We start from the raw sequence: 20727 nt of genomic DNA on the forward strand, positions 1-20727 counted from the left end.
TCTCATATTTTGCGCGTTCTCTTGGCCTAATATGGTAAAATGACGTAATAGTGGAATAATAGGCCATAATACACTATTATTACCATGTTATGGTTATAAAACAAATTCATTGCCATCATGGCAATTTTTAAATATTAAAAGATTAAAGTAAAAGATGTATATAAATTACGCAAAATTGGCAACAGTTTTGAGGTCTCCCACATAAATTATGGCCGTATTATATTTTATTTCTTAATCTAAGTTATTCACGGATTTGGACTGGTTCTTGCCTATGATTTATTAGAGGGTAGATGCACGATTGACGTCACCATCGGCTTTTTTGCGAATAATTCTTTATTATACAAAACAAATAGATTCCATGTTGCCGTGGGTCTGTTCAGTAATAGATCAAAGAAGACGTCAAAATGTGGTAAGAACATCAGTGACACACTCGGCTGTCGCCTCGTGTGCCACTTTTTTGTTGTTACCACATTTTGACGTCATCTCTGATCTGTTACTGAACAGACGCACTGCAACATGGAATCTATTTGTTAAATAGTTCACATGTTTTTAAATCTCAAAGCACATTCACGAATTTTGGCCGCACCACTGCAACACTACACATGAAGATACAATTTACACTCATTGTACTCTGATATTATGTACTTATAATCATTCATAGATGCCTTCAAGTACCAGTCTGAGAGCAAGTCCTGGATTCTTATTCAGGCAAAACATACAGTCACTGCTGGGGCAAAGTCTACCCAACCAAAATGAAGCTACTAACATTGTTAGTGCCATACATAGAGATACACCAACCAGAAATGCTAGTGCTGCCTATACTACAACCACTATCACAAACACAAGTAATACACTCACAAGAAATGCAGGCACTCATGTACACATGGAAAACACAGGTCACATTCCTGCTGCTGGCACAAACACTTCGAGTAGTATGAACTCAGGTAATTCACACACTACAAGCACAACTCCTACACCTTGGGGTCCTCTAATTCTAACTCGGACTGTGTCAACATTCTCTAATGGCTCTTCTGGCAGCTGGTCTAGGGCTACACTTATTTCATGTTGATTAGCCTTTAAATATGATATTGAAAAGTCTGATTTGTTATTTTGAACAATAAAGCCCCAATATGAACAGCATTTCTTGAAATATAACACCACATCTACATTTTAATCATAGCAGCAGAACACAAAATGTTTGTTCTGTAGCTCACTTTTAAAGGATTTGTACATTTAGTGATGAGAAGTTCATAGATTACACTGATCCTGTTTGGAGAACTTTGATTTCCATTTATGAGTCCTTGTGTACTAAAGGTAGCCTCAGATAGAACAATATATATTTTCCTACAGAATAACAATTTGTCCTTTATACTGTGATGTATTACCTCAGCTGCTACTCTGCGTCTTTCCATTGTTTCCTCCTCCACTAACCTCCGATGATCCTGGTAAGAATCAAAGCAAGAAATTGTTTGAATGTTAATGTACCATCGTCATCTTTGCACCAAGGAGTATTGTCAATACCGAATCAAGTCTAGTGTTATAATTTATTATAAATACATGTAACTTTCCATAATGTGCCATAGTCATCTTTGAGTTAGGAAGTATTGTAAAAACCAACTCAAGTCTAGTTATACTTTCTTATAAATAACTGTCCATTTGTAGACTTTATTCTTGTGGTCCCTCAGCTTATATTAGTTGTTGACGAAGCTCAGTTGTCATTGTCTTGCAATTGGTTTTGCTAAAGGTGCCCATGGCCTGCTGGGCACCTCAAAGCTTCACAGTTCAGGAACTCATAATTCAAGATGCTGTGTATCTTACCCTTTCTCTGTCTATGGCAAGGCTTTCTTGGTATGCCTCATCTTGTCTCTGTCTTATTTCTCTATTACTCCTACATACAATGTAAAGATAAAATAACATCACTTTAAAGATACATGTAAAGTTAAACCTTAACTTGGTCACTACGCATACATGTAATTGTCTGACTCAATACGAATGTTTTCCAATCAAGTGGTCCGTCGACAGTACAAGTCAGTTTTGAATTGTTTGGTTTGCATAAGTGAAATTCTGTTACTGCCCAATATGCAAAACTGTTCATTTTGGGATTGTAAAACCATCTAATTCTAAAACATGTATATATAGCTGTACCTTATCGTTGACTGGACTTGTTGGCGCTCTACTGCAGCCAAAATGAATGTTATGACAGCTTGGACATCACACACTACAGTATGTAAAGAATAAGCAATATTACATTCAGTCAGTTAAAATACATGTTACATTTATTCAAACAACAGTACATATTAATTGGTTGAGAGTGAATTACACAGTAAAATGTTACATACAGTTTGTCAGTACAAATGGAGGCATAGCAGTTCCCGAAGCATTATGGCAAATTGCTGCAAGCATTGGTGTTGTTGTTGGAAGCTGCAATGTTCCTTGAACTGAAATGAGAAAAAGGAAAAATTGAAACCCCTGCATCAGTTCCACCTTTTCCCTACAGATTGTAGCACGTTATGTCTTACATATACATACACTTATTGTTGCTCCTTAAAAGAGCTTTTAAGCACCAATATTACAAATTTAAAAAATAAAAATAGAAACATTACAAAAATATCCTCAAAAAAATAATCTGCAGCTAAATTACATGTAAAAATTATGAAGAAATACTGGTATATTAACAAATTTAGGTAAATATTATCTGAAATGTGCAGTTTAAATACATGTATGTCTAAACTAGTTAAAAAGCTCAGAGAATTGCTTAATCTATAATATTCCAAACTGACTCCTCTATAGTCAAAGAGACGCTGCCCTGAGTTACCAAGTGACAACAGAGTTTGATCGTAGCACGAGTCAAGTTCGAGCCCGAGTCAAGTTCGAGTCACGAGTCAAGTTCGAGTCAAGTTAAATTTTCCTTTTTTTTTTAGTAGTTTTGTTTTTAATTGCTGTGTGAAAATAATGTACCAGAGGTAATTAGGCCTAATTAGGTCTTTTTAGGGCTAATTAGGCCTAATTAGGCCTAAAGAAAAGTACCCTAAACATTCATTAACGCTAATTTTAGGCCTAATTAGCCCTAAAAAGACCTAATTAGGCCTAATTACCTCTGGTACATTATTTTCACACAGCAATTAAAAACAAAACTACTAAAAAAAAAAGGAAAATTTAACTTGACTCGAACTTGACTCGTGACTCGAACTTGACTCGGGCTCGAACTGGACTCGTGCTACGATCAAACTCGTGACAACAAGGAATATTAATTTTTTTTTTTGGCAAGTTGCTTTACATTATGACATAAATAGGATCTCGTATGCAGCTGGTCACATAAATATTTAGGTGCAACTGAGATTGTTCAGGCATTTAAAAACAATCATAGCATCATTCGTTGCTTTCCAGTCTTTACAGCATTCTAAGCGGCTTAAGAGCTTCAATGATGTGATCATAAAAGTACACACAATATGACCAAATGCACCTTTGCATTTGCAATTGAAGTCCTTTGCATCCTACAAATTAAAATTATACTAATTGTATATTTACGGTGTATTACGTATTACTAGCTAAACCTAGGTACTTACTTTCAGCACTCTCAGAGCAGCACTCAGTGGCTCAAAAGTACACGTTGTTGCATGCCTCTATGAAATCTGGGTTGCTTAGTATATTCCTAGCACAATGATAATGAACTTGTCAACTGCTATATCCAGTATATGTCGGTTTAATTACTTTATATATTAAAGTTTCAGTGGAATGTTTTTCTTAGTTTAATCAGTTGACTAAAATACATACTTGTATGTGATCAAAAACACTCACAGACAAGGGAAGGAATAGAGAATTTGTAATATCAACACTGCATGCAGTATTTCGTTTCCTTGAATTAATAATATTCTAGCTTTGATTTCCGTTACATGTAACATTACTAAGTTTAATCCTGTCACAGTATGGCGGTGGTAATTTAAGGCAATTAGTTGCAATTCGCTTATAGCCCTGCCTGTAAAAGCGAACACGGACAGTCACACAATCATTGAACAAGTAATTATTATTAGTGTTATTTTTTGCAACACTTAATAACTTGTAAGTGTTTTACTACTTTACATGTACATAGTCATCAAGTAAGTTATGCAAGGTAGTACATAGATTTGGCTATTTAGGTTGCACTGTGGGACTTGAATGTTATATTTACCTACAGAAATCATCCCTGAATATGTCACATGCATTGTTGTCAGAGAAGTACAATAACACTGTGGTCATATCGGCTGCTGCTTGGTGACACAGCTGTTGAAGAATTTTGTGACAGGTTCAATTCTAAGGCAAAAATAAGCATGAATACATGTAGATGTTTACACATTTGCTTACCAGCTCTAGTGGCATGGTGATAATATTAGGATGCTGCCATCCATAGACTTCATTTTGCCAAGCATAAAACATTTCTGGAGCAACGTCAGTGAATGCTGCAATTATTTCATTAATGTATGTATGTTAACGCTAAAAACTGCTTGTGTCTTTGCAAGATTGTTTAGTTTTTTCACATGGAAGACAGGGGAATATATCAGTATTGGACATGTAATAAGCTATTGTAAGTGGGGAAAGGCAAGTGTAGGGTTGAAAAGAAATTTTATCTTGCTGTGACATTGTTACCTTTTCCAAAATGTTCAAGTCTAGCACTACCTACTGACAACCTACTTTCGCAATATGTTGGCTGCAGTCATGTTTAGGGTAAACATGTGTTTAAAGATTTCACTGTCACATCACGAGGATCGACAGCCATTATTGTCACATTTCCTCCCGGTACAAGAGTATCTTTTGTTTACACATGGAACAAATAATGAGTGCACCACTTATATTTTGAGGTACTACATGTAGTTATCATGAATTTACTTAGCTTAGCTGGAACTCACCAGAGAGAATTTGACTTGAATGTTGATTCAAATGTTCATTGATAGACCCCACTTGAGAATCTAATGTATAAAATTATTGACAGACAAAAAATCAAAATAGATTTGTAAGAGGGGGTTTAAATCTACATACGTTTTACAAACTGTTCATTTGTAACTTGAAATGATATTTAGTTGAAGTCTAGTGGAATTACACCAGTAAAAGTCAAAAATACTTATTATTGTTTATTATAGTCATGGTCATTAGCATTATCAATCATCTTACTCACTAGTGTATACCTAAAAATCAACGTAAAAAAGAAATGGACCTCGACTTATAACCGTTGACAACTGTGAAATTGTGAAATGGCTCAAATTGTGCCGGAACTGGCACTGTTGTTGCATTTCAACCTGCGGTAGTTACTCATTTTTGAGAAAAAAAAATATGACCTTTAATCTTCTGAAAAATTTTATCCATCTGAATTGTTGGGTCTTACAAATTGGGGGTCGACTTACGGTGTATACACTAGTTTGACTTATAGGCTGGTCGTAATCAGTAATGTTCATATCAAAATAAAAGAACCAAAGCAAACATAACAATACATAATTTGCAAGGCACACTCGGAATAACAATGTTTTTTTTCCTCTGCCCTTGAATTCCAGTATAATTATGTGAAAGTCTATCCGAGATTAAAAAAATTGATTAAGTTAAGGTTATCGAGAATAAATGCACAAAGTTACATTGTTTACGTGGGTACCCTACTTATTGTGCAGTTGAGGAAAAAAACAATTATGACCTCATAGAAAGTCATCGGAATACCAAGTAGTGGAAGTGGATCTTGAAAGTAAACATTTTAGATGCAAAATATAAACCTAAACTGGAATGTCCTGTTGAAAAGGGGAATTAATACAAAACAATCGTGGGAGCATAGATATTTTCTGCAACTGCACATTGATGACCGTCACCTTCAACAACAACTGAAGATGGCAGAGCAACAACATCCTCTAACACTGAAAAATAAAATTCAAAGACCCTGATTAGTCAATGGTACAGGAACAGTGGGCATGTGTCGCTTCTCTACACCGGGAGGTACAAAACACAGGGCATATGTCATTGTTTTCCCTATATAGAAAGTATCCTAAACAATCATAAGAGCTAACCTTAGGCCTAGAAGCTTTTCTTTAGGCCTAATTACGCTTAAGTATCTTAAACATTCATAAAAGCTAACCTTAAGCCTGAAAGCTTTTCTTTAGGCCTATAATTACAGTAGACCTAAGGTTAGCTGTTATGAATGTTTAGGATACTTTCTGTGTTGGTAAAACAACAAACTGTGACCTGTGAACTGTGGTTTGTACCTGCCGTCTCTAAACTATTATGTACACCTGCTTAACATCCTTAAAAATTGTACTTTTATTTATTACTTATGTCAAATGTTTAAACATACTTTCCTGTTTACTTTTTCTGCTAACTATTTAATTAATATGGATGGTGACGAAATCAATGCACACATACTGATTCACGATCAGTCACCTATGAGTTATGGTACCAGTACTTTCATGGAAATTTTACATATATCTTGAATTTTTAAATTTTCAAATGTTTTTGATCTTGCCTAGGTGACCACTTGACACGCAATCTGCTGAATCTCTCACAGTCAGAAATTGAAAAATGTGGCATTGCAACATATTTGTGACATACAGAGTATGTCGTAAAATACACAGTGGGCGCTAGGGGAAGTGTCTCCCCAGCATTGAAAAAATTGATAAAATAGACATACACTTTAATGTACACTGAAGTTAACTACAATAACAGAATAGACATGGGTGGTCGCCTACGGGAGGTTTGACTGTAGTACTATTTTTTTCTTGTTATTTTTTTCATTTGTCACAGCCTAGTAATATAAAATAAGATTTTCATCCTCCTTGATATTGACAACGTTCCATTGTGCAAAAATACCTTGTACAGCAACACGGGAGCCATCCATGCTATCTTCCTCATTTAAGTCTGTATACTTGTAGAAAAGTTGGTTACATTTCATACTTCATACACACATTCTTTCAGGGTTAGTTATCCACATTAATTATTGCTGTCATAACTTCTAGATAGAATTTTAATGTGAACCAATGTCATAATGGCAATATTATTATAGGTAATATTATATTATAATGATGCTATTATTGATAAACTTACACAATGCTTCTCACATGGCAAATACATGTACATGTAAAATGTTATGAGTGTAAGTGTTTTATCAAGATTAACACACGGGTGCAAACCAAGCGTTTTTGGACTTGATCAAATGAACAAATTTATTGAATGTCTTCACAAGCTTTGTTGAACATCTGTCCATTCTAATATTATTACATGTATTTAGGTTACACTGTACATGTATACTTTTACTTCAGCCTATAAAATCGGATGTAAAATTTAGCTGTATCAATCTCATAAATACAGACACTCATTTAAAGTATTGAATTGGTCTGTATTTCTTTTGTGAATTACCGTATTAATGAGTTTTTGAAATGTTGTGATCGTAACTTTCACAGTTCATATTTTTGCTTGCCTAGAAATGAAAGGAAATGCAGGTTTTAGCTAGGAGTTAAAATTTAATTTTCTTAGTGAACAATAAGTAATATCATGAGGAGCTGCCAGTCCCAAAACATAATTGCATGTTGTGACTTTGTTGTTGCCTGAATGCTAAACTCCTATAAGATGGTTTCAAGAAGCAGTACATGAAAAAAATTGGCTGGTTACTTGTTTGATTACCTTGATTTGCTGAGCCTCTGCTGGAATGAATAGATGAATAGGAGTGAATGGATTCCATTGAGTGAGAAGAACCTGCCAACAAAATCATGCAAACATTATAAAACGCAATCATGGTAAGATAGTCTGCATGGCATGGCTATTCTGGGGGTGGGGTGTAAGGGGGTGAAGGGTGCTATAGCTGAAACAATCCACATTTTTAAAAAAATGCTAACCCTAGGTTTAAACATTACCTTAAGCATAGTGTTTAGGCCTAAGGTGAGCATTTTTGTTCATGGCAGTGCCTACATATACTAATTCAAAGGTGCATTTAAGCAGGTTGCTGAATGTGGGGGAGAAGCTTACCTTAGAAGTCTTATTGAAATCCAAGAAGAAAATTTTGGGTAACCATGCATAATTCAAAGATATCAATTAATCAACGATAACGATAAACACGCTTTAAAATACATACTGTAGAAATGTGTGGCGTTCTGTTCCACTTTCAAGTTTAATTATCTCTGAAAATGCATGGGTTACCCCCCAATTTCATTTTTGGCACCTTCACCCCCTAACCGAACACCTCACCCCTCGCCCTTCACCCTATGCGCCCCACCTCCGGAATAGTCTTGTCAAATCTCCATGGTTAATCGTGATTGTCAAATTGAAGTATATTCAAAAATTCAGTTAGCAGGAATAAAATATTTAGACAGTGTTTTCATTTTAATTATTAACCTGTTGGAGAAGACAATGAAATTAAATCCGCTCTCCTATTCGGGGAATCGTTGAGTCCTCCAAGTGTGTCAATATTGAGGTCCCAAGATGGAAAGAGGATATCTGTGGATGAGGCATGACATTTAGTCTAATTAATCAGTTCTAATATAAAAATTAATATGGTCTAAATAACCATTACAATTTGGAATTTGATTCAGATTGGAGTTCTTTGGAGGACATCACCATCTGTTGTAATGTTTGGAGTACAATACAATCTTTCTTCAAGTGTCTGAAGGTAGGGTTTTTAATTAAAAAGATTGTAAATATTACATTTTTCAAGTGGCACAGCCAATTGCAATGTGATGTAACAATAAACTTTTAAACTTCAACTTGCTAGACAGTCAGTGTTTATGGCACATCCGTCGCTTTCTATCATAAATTAAAAATTAATTATGAAAAACCTTGAATGCTAGATGAAATAAGGCCTGATACATATACATAGAATAGTTCCATAAATGTATGTACAAAACTCACCTCTGTCATTGTTTGCATCCACACTTGCTGCAATAGCAGTTCCTTCTACTTGTGTCTGTATTGAATGATTAGATGATTCAGCAGGTGCTGTTGTGGTAAGTAATGCATGAGGTGGAGCAGTACTGCCTGTATTTGTAGTATGCGTGTGGCGTGCGTTTACTGTAATGGTAGTGCTTGTAACAATTGTGTTTGTGTTAGGTGTAGGAGTTGTGCTTGTAGTGTGTGAATTACCTGAGTTCATACTACTCGAAGTGTTTGTGCCAGCAGCAGGAATGTGACCTGTGTTTTCCATGTGTACATGAGTGCCTGCATTTCTTGTGAGTGTATTACTTGTGTTTGTGATAGTGGTTGTAGTATAGGCAGCACTAGCATTTCTGGTTGGTGTATCTCTATGTATGGCACTAACAATGTTAGTAGCTTCATTTTGGTTGGGTAGACTTTGCCCCAGCAGTGACTGTATGTTTTGCCTGAATAAGAATCCAGGACTTGCTCTCAGACTGGTACTTGAAGGCATCTATGAATGATTATAAGTACATAATATCAGAGTACAATGAGTGTAAATTGTATCTTCATGTGTAGTGTTGCAGTGGTGCGGCCAAAATTCGTGAATGTGCTTTGAGATTTAAAAACATGTGAACTATTTAACAAATAGATTCCATGTTGCAGTGCGTCTGTTCAGTAACAGATCAGAGATGACGTCAAAATGTGGTAACAACAAAAAAGTGGCACACGAGGCGACAGCCGAGTGTGTCACTGATGTTCTTACCACATTTTGACGTCTTCTTTGATCTATTACTGAACAGACCCACGGCAACATGGAATCTATTTGTTTTGTATAATAAAGAATTATTCGCAAAAAAGCCGATGGTGACGTCAATCGTGCATCTACCCTCTAATAAATCATAGGCAAGAACCAGTCCAAATCCGTGAATAACTTAGATTAAGAAATAAAATATAATACGGCCATAATTTATGTGGGAGACCTCAAAACTGTTGCCAATTTTGCGTAATTTATATACATCTTTTACTTTAATCTTTTAATATTTAAAAATTGCCATGATGGCAATGAATTTGTTTTATAACCATAACATGGTAATAATAGTGTATTATGGCCTCTTATTCCACTATTACGTCATTTTACCATATTAGGCCAAGAGAACGCGCAAAATATGAGACGGTATCACACTGTATAACAGAGCAAATACGAACGGAACTGGAGTTTTCAATAAACGAAGTTGTTTTCAACACGATACAAAGCCCGCGAATGTAGCTTGTCATCGCTGGTAGAACCCAGCCTGCCCTAGTCTTACTTACTGCCTGTGTTGTGTTCCGTAGTGAAAAGTGTGGTCTAATGTAGATGGGGCATTGTGACCTCCACAAGGACTTCAATGTTGTGGCTGTTGGATTTTGTGATGGTGGATCCAATTGAACCAACTTCCTTTTGTTCACTTCATCACAGTTTAAAAAGTCAAACTGTGAACAATCCCTGCAAAACAAAAAAAGTTAAGTTTGTTTTAAAAGACTAATCACCAGGGCACGGTTGTTCAAAAGCAATGAACATGTATATTGTTAAAAAATGTTTGCTGGTCGTTTTTCGAGTTTCATTTGGTTAAATCTTGCATCCCAGGTTAGGGTTAGTTAGTACTCAATTTTTAGTAAAACTGCCAAATCTATTTGTATACTCACGTCACAGTCCTGAGATGCCCCTGAGCCTGGAAGGCGTGTAAAATGCTGGTACGCACTTCTTGTGGCGTCATTCTATTGCGGAATGAGACCCTGGCTTCAAAGTTGGCATCTCTTATTTGTTGTCTCTCTCTTCCTCTAGGAACGTCTTCGACGCCTGGTCCAGACAACAAGACAACTATTCTAGTAAAAACTGGTCCAGGGCTAGTGTAAGGAGCTGTGTGTTCACGACCACGACCACGACCACGAGCCCTCCCTCGATCCGCTGTTAGGATTGACGCCGGATTGAACAGTGGTCCGATGTTCCTAACGTTGGGCGTTTGAATTGTGACCGATGCAGTAGACACAGGAACAACTGCCGCAGATGAAGGGGCGACTGTTACAGAAGAACTGTCGGCTGTTGCAGATGCAGTAACAGTTGGGACAGTAGCTGTTGTCGTTGATGTGGTGACTGAAGTTCCAGTCGTCGTCAAACGGTTTCTGTCTCCAAAAAGCCGATCGACCTCGTCGCTCACGGCTGGCTGACTTAACAACGAGAGAAGTGCGCGTAATCCTTGAAGAGCTTCGTTGTTCGTGTTCATGTTTGATTATGCGGCGCATGTGACTGTAGAACTCCCAGCCAGGTTCTATCATTTAGATGGCGGCGGTGTCTTTATTGTATTGTTTTTAGTTTGAAATCAAAAAATCAAGGAAATGTGACATTTTTTATCACAGCGAGATAAAAATCACCATTAGGCCTTTGCCATTGTTTTAAAATTAATGCCACTTGGTGACTTGGAATTCATCTTGCTTAGAGGTAGCAAACCTGTGATACTAACGAAAGGGTTGGTAAATAAAATCAAAAATAGCGTTTATCCTGTGTGTAATGTTTATGTTTGAGTAATTACCTAATTAACAACGTTAAGGGAGATTGACAAACATATAAGGCACAATATACAAGAGACGCTGCTGCTGCGTAGGGTAAAATATGGACTAGACCAATTGACTCTTGGACTATTGCACTTCTTTTTGGACCATTTTTATCGAAAATAAACACTTAGGAAGGGGTCTTCACCTATGGAAGGCCGCGGGTTGGGGAGGGGGGGGGGGGGGGGTGTCAGGGGCGGCTGGAAATGGCAACACGAGAATTGCCAAAACATTGTCAGAAAGAGCATTTCGCCGCAAATTGAACCAACATTCATCAACTGCACGGATGAATATATCAATATCTGTAGTTTAAACTTGTAATGGGCAGTCCCAAATCTATTGCATGGGCCACCCACGAATCACTCACCAGTTGCTTACTACTTTCCTCAGTATTTCCGTTGTGGACAGAACAATTCCCTTCAATGTTATCTTTTATGTAATCGCGGGCTAGCAGCCGGTAGATATCACTGAATTTCCGCTCATAATTCTGATGAGCCTTTCTCGCATTGTATTGACGCTGAAACCGAAAAACAAAAATATAGAGAGAGAGAAAACGTTCTGCAAAGTGAATCAAACAAAGCTCGTACGCAGACTGTGTCGGAAATTGCAACGAGGTTTTGTTTTGTTTTGGTTTTGTTTTGCCGCATGTGCTTGCGAATGATGTTAGTCGTTCTGTTATCGTTCTGTCAGAAAGGAAAACGTAATCTGCCTTAAGTTATTAAGAGCAGTTTGTACTGAAAAAGTGAAAGAGAGAATTGCATTTTGTAGGATGGCTTGTCACGCGTGTAGCATAATTCAATGTCTATCGGCTGACAATAAAGGAAATTTGTTTCATCCACAACGGAAATACCGAGGGAACTAGTAAGCAACTGGGAGGGATTCGTGGGTGGCCCGTGAAATAGATTTGATACAGCCCATTACAATTTTAAACTACAGATATTTATGTATTCGTCGTTGCATTGATGAACGTTTGTTTAATTTGCGGCCAAATGCTATTTCTGTCACTGTTTTGGCGTTTCCCCCCCCCCCCCCCATATATAAAAAAAATATATCTACCCAGCCATCTCTAAGTGTTTATTTTCGATAAAAAAAAAAGAGTCAATTGGTACAGTCTATATTTTACCCTATACCAATATGAGAGAGACTTTTGAATCAGACATTCGCGTTTACAAAATTCTTGGCAGCGAGAAAGAGTGAAATGCCATGATTAGGACAAGGTTGTAGCGACTGAACTATTTCCTGCAACCGGGATTGTTGTTCAGCAGAAATCGGGAACGTGACCTCTCTGACCTGAACATCATTGCTTGACCGATTTTCTGGAGCTGGGCCATCGAGGTCGACTCCGTACTCTGTTTCTTCGATGGAATCATCGTCGAACACATCTCTGGTAGCAGGGTCGTTTGTACCAAAGCGCTCCAACATCCCTTTAATGTACAACTGATGTGGGGTAAAATTACCTTCTGTTGATAGCTTGTGGTTGTTCCACGAACGCTTAAACAGTTGCAGTGCCTGATTGATCAAAGGAGTGTAAATAAAATGCAAGCAAAACAGGTCATTGTCATTGTCGGGATTAAGAATTTCACTATCTTCCATAAAATAAAATAAATTGTAGAAAAGAACTCCGATGCAACGAAAGTAGTCGCGCCATAACCGCTCAATACGCTGGTTATGAACAGAGCTACCAGTAATGTGACTCCCCCTTCCCGTTCCCCGATGAGCGATCATCTGTCGGGCCACTTCCACGTTTTCCATACCACGATCGGATCTTACTCGGGAGGGCCAACCGAATTCTGCCGTGGCAGTAAAAAAAATTGTCTTTACGGTATTGGCGCGATTGTTTGTGGCACAAGCCAAGTAAACACAGAGACGCGAAAATCCATCGATTCCGCCGTGCACAACGAATTTCCAGCGAATAAGTTTATGGTTTCCGTCAATATGCCAGAGTGAGTTTGGGCCAGCAACTCGATATTTCCGTCTTTCAACCACATGCCGAAGTCTTGCACAGATGTTAAGACTGTCTACGCGATGTAGCGATGCCCTGACCCTTTCTCTCTGGACATGAAATCCCCTGCTTTCCATCTCCCCTTGAACCATGCGAATGCCACTGAACGGAAGTTGTCTCACAATATCCCGCACTAGAACATCAAGATCAGCGTCAGAAATGGCCATGAACCTTGGCGCATCATCGCTGCCGAGTCCAAGCGATGAACGGTGTCGGTTTAAAGTGCTGATCGAGACGCCCAACAAATCAGCTATCTCCGTCCATTTAAAGGAAAATTCCCTGAGATAGCTGATTTGCTGACGCGTAATGATGAAGCGAGGTCGACCCTGATTTCCTTGCTCTACCGGGCACCGAAATCATGCCAAATCAAGGCTTCTTATTTTATCAAAAATCTGAAGCTGTAGCGCTTTCAGTGAATCCTCTATTTGCTCTAATTGATCACTAAAGGACCTCCACTCGGTACCGTGAACAGCTTCATTGAGCACAGATCGCATCCAACGCAGTCGATTCAAGGCCTCGTCGAGTCTTGCACTATGCGTATTCAAAGAGTGTCGGTCAACATGATTTGTAGGTAGACGGGTAATTTCTTCGACCAGATTTAACAAACCGTTCACAAACTCCCGAACGATCTCAGACATGGTTACTTTTAAGCTAATAACCCACAATTGTAACAAGAACGACGATGCTCAGGGGTGTGGTCAAAGTGGTCAAAAACGTGTTGGCAAAACGGAAATTGATTAATATTATTTCAGCTAGCAAAATATTACATGTAATAGAATTATACGGAACATCATCTTTTATCTTTGTACCAGAAAAGTCTAAGAAACAAATTATGTGATATCAAACCCCTTTGTATCTACCGGTAAGTTTATTACTTTTCCAAGGATCGATTACTGCCGCACTGTACACTTACGGCTAAGGAATAAAGGTTTATCAAAAATTTGCCAGAACATCAAGGTATAGCCTGCAAACTCATACCTATTTCCGGCGGTCGTTTCTCTCTCCCGAAAAATAGCGTCTGCGAAGCCAAGCTGCAAAACGATTTACGTTTACGTAAATTTATTAAACAGCACGAGGGGAACACGCAAAGTACTTGCGCGTTGTACACGCAAACACAAGTCGGTAATAGAACATTTTCGAATTCTCACGGCTGGGCTAGATCTAGCATGAAATGGAGGCTAATGCGGGAACATATTTGCAAATGCAAATTAATTTTACCCGCATCGTTAGCATAGAACTTCAACAAAAGTGGCAAGAATAACAAATGTAGTAAGGAATAGGAACAATAAGTATTTTGTTTGGTTGCAAATATATCAAAAGTAACAAGAACTTTCCTGTAACTGCTAAAACGAACAAAAAAAAAATTCCCGACTGCGAAAGGGAAGTGAATGCTCGTCGTCTCCCTTAGGGTATATACATAAAGTGCGAAACGTTATTTTCGTAAGAAAGTGCTCAATACAAAGAAATAGAGCGAATTATATATGGAAGTTAGTCCCTACAAGCCTGTTTCGTGGTCGGCCAGTCATCAGGGGTTTTAATGATTAACTTTACCATTATATATATAAAGTTACAGGAAAGTCAACACTGGACAACCTCTGTTGAAAACTGTAAGTGCCCTGAGCGAGATTTGAACCCACGACCCCCAGATCACTAGTCGGGTGTGATGACCACTTCACTATCAGGACAACCATGCTGGTAACTTGGATGATTGATCACTTCATGTGTGGCATTTACGGGGGACTCCCTAGGGCCAGTTTTTCTTTGTGATAACGCTGGATCAACATGTGATTCACAGGCGGACAAGGTAAATTAATGTAAAGAGTCAGTTAAGTAGATCCCTTGAGCCAACAACGTATCACCCACACACAGTCCATGTTGAGGAGAAATTGAGAGAAAGTTACAGGAAACTCAACACTGGACAACTTCTGACACCCGACTAGTGATCGACTAGTGATCAGGGGGACGTGGGTTTAAATCCCGCTCAGGGCAATTTCAGTTTTCCCCAGATGAATGTCGTATAACCTGAAACATTCTAAACCACATTAAATTTTATTTTTTAGCAAAGAGAAGTTGCCCGTCCATTGGCCTCTTCAAGGCCATTTTTTTTACAAATCTACATGCCGTGGTTTGGACTTCGTATCTCCCCGGGATCCTTCCGTTGGCCAAGCATCTTCGTTGGCTCAGGAAGCCCTTTTAAACTGCTTATCCGCTTTCAAAAAAAAAAATTCTCTCGGTAAACTTATACTTGAACAAAAATAACAAGTTTTACACAACAACAGCGATATTTCGGTGGTAAATATATATATTTATATATGCACAAGTAGGGGGCTCCAGTTAGCTGCAGAGTGCTCGATACGTGAAGTAGAGCGAATATAACGTTTAGAAAGACAACTTCACAGCGTAGCGACTTCAAGTTTATATATATATATATATGTGTAGACGATGTTGGTTTGCCAACATATATATATATATATATATATATATATATATATATATATATATATATATATATCTATATATATATATACATATAACTGAATAAATGTTTGAAAGAAAATTTGCCCTGAGCGGGATTTGAACCCACGTCCCGCCATTACTAGTCGGGTATGATTACCACTACACCACCAGGACAACCATGCTGGCAACACAGCCATCGAAGAGGTGATTTACGTGGTTAAGGCGTGGGCCTCCCGGGAAATTTTCTTTCAGGATGACAAGATAGGGGAGCCTATAACTTCACTTGAAACCTAACTAAGGATCAAATTAATGATGCACGACCGTAGTCAACTTAGCGGATGACAAGGAAGGATCCTAGAAGGATACAGGCTAATTTTAATTTTACAGAGAGTGTAGGAGAGAAACCCTGACAATGCACACCCCAAATAATCATATTTTTAACTGAATAAATGTTTGAATATATATATATATATATATATATATATAAATGAATGAATAATCAGGACACGATCATACTTTTGCCTCTGGTTTTCATACAGGTCTGTTTCGTACAGGACGTTTAGTTTGTCCTGCACTCATCAGTGTGTAACCAAGAGTGATTTTATTCGTTGAAGATTACCCCTTTTTAGTCATACATGGCCGTTCGTGCTGCACGCTCCTATTTACCTAAAGTTCTTCAATAGGTATTTCTCATTATGTCTACATTTACTAATCAACTCGTTGCGCTTATTGAGTGTTGCTGTTTGCGGCTGGCATATGATGTAATATTTCTCAGCTATGCATAAATTACAACGTTTTGTCGCGTTAGTATAATGCGAGGCGTGACAAAGAATTTTCCACGAAATTGTATAGTCGGTGTTGCTGTCCTTTAATTGCCAAATGTATTTGCTCAGTTCAGTTGAGTTGCTCTTCGCTCTTGCTTTAAACGATGCTTTATGGTTTGCGAACCTTGCTTTGAAATCAGTTGCTGTGAGTCCTACGTACTTTTCTTCCTTTTCGCTGGTCTTCACCGTTGCCTGATACACGATGTCTCTTGAGAGGCATTTTCCTTGTAATGGGCACGTGGTATTCCTCGGACAATTGCATTCCTTCTGGACATTATCTTTGCTGCCTTTTGCCAGTTTTCTTTTGTTATTTCCTTCGATGATTGTTCTTACGTTTGGCATACAACTGTAGGATAGTTTTATTGTGTTCTTGTTGAAGATCTTGTGTAATTTATTGCTTTTCGGAAAGAATTTACGGATAATGTTCAGGAACTCTCTCCCCACATTGGTCTTCACGTTTTCGTTGTAGGGTGGGTTGAACCAGATGATGTTACGCTTCCTTTGCCGTCTCCCTTTCTTTGGAGCCGTTGGTCTAATATAATTGAGTTTGTAAACATATCCACTGTCGCTCAGCGCCTTTTGATATACGGGGGCTGCTTCATTGAAGACTTCCTCACTCGAAGAAATTTCTGACAGTCGCTTGTTGATTCCTTCAGGAATGTTCTTTAAGATGATTGGGGGGTGGTTGGATTTGATGTTGACGTACTGTAACACGTTGTTTGGTTTCATGTATGGTATGTGCTTTCCCGTGTTTAGCCCTACCGCATGGTATAGAGCACTCTTAGTACAGCAAATACAAGCCTACTTTACGTATATATATATATATATAGAAAGTTACGGGAAACTCAACACTAGACAACTTCTGGGGAAAACTGTAATTGCCCTGAGCGGGATTTGAACCCACGTCCCCCTGATCACTAGTCGGGTGTGATGACCACTACACTATCAGGACAACCATACTGGCAACATGGCTGATTTATCATTTAATGTGTGGCATTTACGTGGGACTCCCTAAGGGCCAGTTTTTTCTATGTGATAACGCTGGATCAACATGTGATTCACAGGCGGACAAGGGTAATTAATGTAAAGAGTCAGTTAGGTAGATCCCTTGAGCCAACAGCGCATCACCCCCAGGAGGATCACAAATGGATTCACAGTCCAAGTTGAGGAGAAATTGAGAGAAAGTTACGGGAAACTCAACACTGGACAACTTCTGGGGAAAACTGTAATTACCCTGAGCGGGATTTGAACCCACGTCTCGCTGATCACTAGGCGGGTGTGATGACCACTACACTATCAGGACAACCATGCTGGCAACATGGCTGATTTATCACTTAATGTGTGGCATTTACGTGGGACTCTCTAAGGGCCAGTTTTTTCTATGTGATAACGCTGGATCAACATGTGATTCACAGGCGGACAAGGGTAATTAATGTATATTATAACCAAAAAATGGGTAGAAGTCCTCATCAACTTAAAAGTGCTCAATAGTTGAACTAGAGCAATAAATTGTAACAAACTTAACATCTATTGTCTATTGTTCTGTATTTTCAAATATCTTTGATTGTAACCGTTTTTTCTGGCAGTTGCCTGAAGATTGCTCCGTATGGAGCATGAAACTCAGAGTAGCGATTAAATGACCATATAACCTCACCCTTGCATTACCAATTAATTATATATATATATATATATATATATATATATCTTTTAGGCGTTAAAATAAATTTAACCACGCCCACATTCGGTGTTCTCTAGAGGTTTAATTCAAACTTTCCGACTAGCGTCCCAGCCCCCTGCTAATATTGTTTGTATATATCTTTTGTAAAACAACTGACACGGCTATCAATATCTTTGCCACTTAATGTAAATAATTGCGGAAAGGTCCGCCTAACATACACATATTACAGTGTGACTCTATTGCAAGACTTTACAATGGGTTTTTTTTTGTTTCCTTTAGTCACTCAAGAAATGGGGATTATTCTCGGGATAAATGAAACAATAGCGTGCATACTTAAGCCTGCGCTAACCCCGCAAACTCCGCTCATTTCTTTCCAACAAGTTTTCAAAAATGGTACTTGATTGCTTAAAGGCCCACATTCGCCCAAAAGTCATTGCGCACCGTGACTGAATTTCGTGTAACACGAAATTACCCAAATAGCTGACATGTCGTTTCCCGCGTGATTCGCCTGAGTGCATTTAGCCAATCAAATAACGTATTTGGACAAGTCGTCATTTGAGTGAAGGTGGGCCTTTAACGGCGCCCACAAAGAAATGAATTTTTACAAAAGGTCAAAAAAGCAAATGGACTAAGAGAACTTAAGTTTTCATCAAGTTCCATTGTAAATTTGATATTAGGATTTGTGGTGTTAAGAAAATGCAGAAAACTGGCCGCAGTGGCTACACTATCAATCAACGAAAATGTGTTAAGTGAAAATTCAAAAAGTGTAACTTGGTAAAAAACATTAAGAAAATTGTTACATGGTCGATTTCAATGAAAAGGGGATGTACATCTACTCGAAATCATTTAATTGAGGAATAAGTTTTTACAGGGTCCCTTGAGAATTCAATGAAGGATTCCTTTGATTTACTATGACGAGGATGACCGTTACATTTCATCGCGCCTGCCAAGGAAAAAGATCTCTTGGCTACCATAAGGTTGACTTTCAGAAAATAAATCACCATTACAGCGTCTAAATGTAAATGTTTGGACACAAGTATTTAAATAAAAATAATTATTCAGATCAGGTGCTAGACCCAAAGTAGCATTCGGCTCTTTAGTATACTGTAAACTCTCTAGTACATCAGAGTTAACTCTACCACACCCGTACCAGGCAGGCCACATCATAACAGACTAAAACAGATAAAATCATCGTCTTATAAAGGTATTCAGCATCAGACATGGGAAATATAAATTGTCAAACACCTAAAAACGCCCAATTTCCTCGATACCTCATTGACTCCGAACTCAATTCAAGTGATGATCAATCACGTTATTTAATGACCCAGATTTTGTCAAAGAAGGTCCACTGCAGGAAACGATTATAGCCTCCCGCTTAAGGCGTTGGTGTGAGCTCTTCCACTTCCCGTACCTTTATCTCCCTTCTCCCGCCCTTTTCAGTCCTGCTCCCGTCCGCTATAAATTAGGAGACTCAGAACACGTCTTGGTCATTTAGATACGTAATTCTCAAGTGACGACAGTCTTAATTGTTCCAACGTGCAGTTCTGAATTGTTTTATATTCTTAAAAATACACGTTTCCTGGAGCGGATGCAGATTTTTACGACAAGGAGTCCGGTTAATCCCGGTTTTCACTATCGACATAAGCACAAAAGCATACGCAAACTCAGCAGCTTGTTGTTTATTAGAGCCTTTTCTTCGAACAATAGACACTGATTAACAACAAGTAAACGCATCTGCGTGTATTGCTTGTGTTTATTCTTACGTGGCTAGTGGAAACCAGTCCTACAGGTGCCCCGATGGGGGAACCCCAGATGGGGACCCTCGGGAAATTGTGAAATTTTTTGTCCTCGGAGAGGCGATTTCTGGCATTCTGAGGCAAAGTAAGCGTGTACAATTTCATAGAGAATAAATGTTTACCCGATGGTTGTTCTCAACGTTAGCTGTGCACGTGTCCCCCTATCAATTAGTGATAATTTAGTTATATCTTATTAACGATTGTCGTGCTTTCACACGTATTTCATTAATATAGAGTGAAACAAATGCAGTTAAACGTTTTCAAAATTTGTGTTTCGTCAAAGACGGGATCAAGACAAAGCATTGGCCGTTTTTATACTAGAGACGCATAATCCGTCCAGACGAATTATGCGTCTCTCATGTTATCCGTCTAGTGTAAAGACGGGACGAACTACATGAGACGAATAATTCGTCTTGGACGAACTTGGGCAAACATTTTTTCTGCGTCTGTTAAATTCGTCAAGTATAAAGACGGGCACTAGACGCATAATGCGTCTGGACGAACTTTCCAGTTTAGTGCGTCTTCGAAGACGCA

General features: G+C 38.3%; 2 protein-coding genes across 13 annotated transcripts in view; one reads left to right on the forward strand and one right to left on the reverse strand.

Annotated features, from left to right (window-relative positions):
* Nucleotides 1–20727, forward strand: part of LOC137975783 (uncharacterized) — an 81977-nt gene that overhangs the window by 43194 nt on the left and 18056 nt on the right. Inside the window, exons 2-3 of one of the 4 annotated variants that reach the window (XR_011117634.1) lie at nucleotides 8532–8608; nucleotides 10673–11384. The exons of 2 other annotated variants lie outside the window; for them this stretch is intronic. The gene's annotated coding sequence lies outside the window, so the exon portion shown is untranslated. Of the gene's footprint in view, nucleotides 1–8531; nucleotides 8609–8865; nucleotides 8943–10672; nucleotides 11385–20727 lie in introns of those variants that run through there. One more of the 4 variants, XR_011117633.1, reaches the window with a different exon arrangement.
* On the reverse strand, nucleotides 977–10661 carry LOC137975781 (uncharacterized). Of its 9 annotated transcripts, none has more exons than XR_011117627.1 (16): nucleotides 10534–10661; nucleotides 10162–10333; nucleotides 8848–9361; nucleotides 8335–8436; nucleotides 7627–7698; nucleotides 6817–6864; nucleotides 5826–5870; nucleotides 4884–4943; nucleotides 4342–4436; nucleotides 4173–4260; nucleotides 3567–3652; nucleotides 2340–2438; nucleotides 2146–2218; nucleotides 1819–1888; nucleotides 1386–1442; nucleotides 977–1074 (listed from the first exon to the last, which is right to left on the reverse strand). XR_011117627.1 is itself a non-coding variant. In XM_068822964.1 (11 exons), the coding sequence occupies exons 1-11, from the start codon at nucleotides 10602–10604 to the stop codon at nucleotides 3598–3600; spliced, it is 1326 nt and encodes a 441-aa protein (XP_068679065.1). In that variant the 5' UTR covers nucleotides 10605–10661; the 3' UTR covers nucleotides 3243–3597. The 9 variants fall into 9 exon arrangements, 1 of the variants encoding a protein (XP_068679065.1); XR_011117625.1 differs by having other exon boundaries at nucleotides 4169–4260; XR_011117630.1 differs by lacking the exon at nucleotides 4342–4436 and having other exon boundaries at nucleotides 4169–4260.

The sequence above is a fragment of the Montipora foliosa genome, chromosome 11 (genome assembly GCF_036669935.1).
Source record: "Montipora foliosa isolate CH-2021 chromosome 11, ASM3666993v2, whole genome shotgun sequence".
Lineage (NCBI taxonomy): Eukaryota > Metazoa > Cnidaria > Anthozoa > Scleractinia > Acroporidae > Montipora > Montipora foliosa.

Excerpts from the sequence above, each read along its gene's own strand:
- LOC137975781 (XM_068822964.1), bottom strand. The coding sequence starts at position 10,604 with ATGACGCCACAAGAAGTGCGTACCAGCATTTTACACGCCTTCCAGGCT. Across the intron at positions 10,334-10,533 it reads GGGCATCTCAGGACTGTGAC|GGATTGTTCACAGTTTGACT; the intron begins GTGAGTATACAA and ends TTTGTTTTGCAG. Across the intron at positions 4,261-4,341 it reads TCACCATGCCACTAGAGCTG|CTGTGTCACCAAGCAGCAGC; the intron begins GTAAGCAAATGT and ends ATTCTTCAACAG.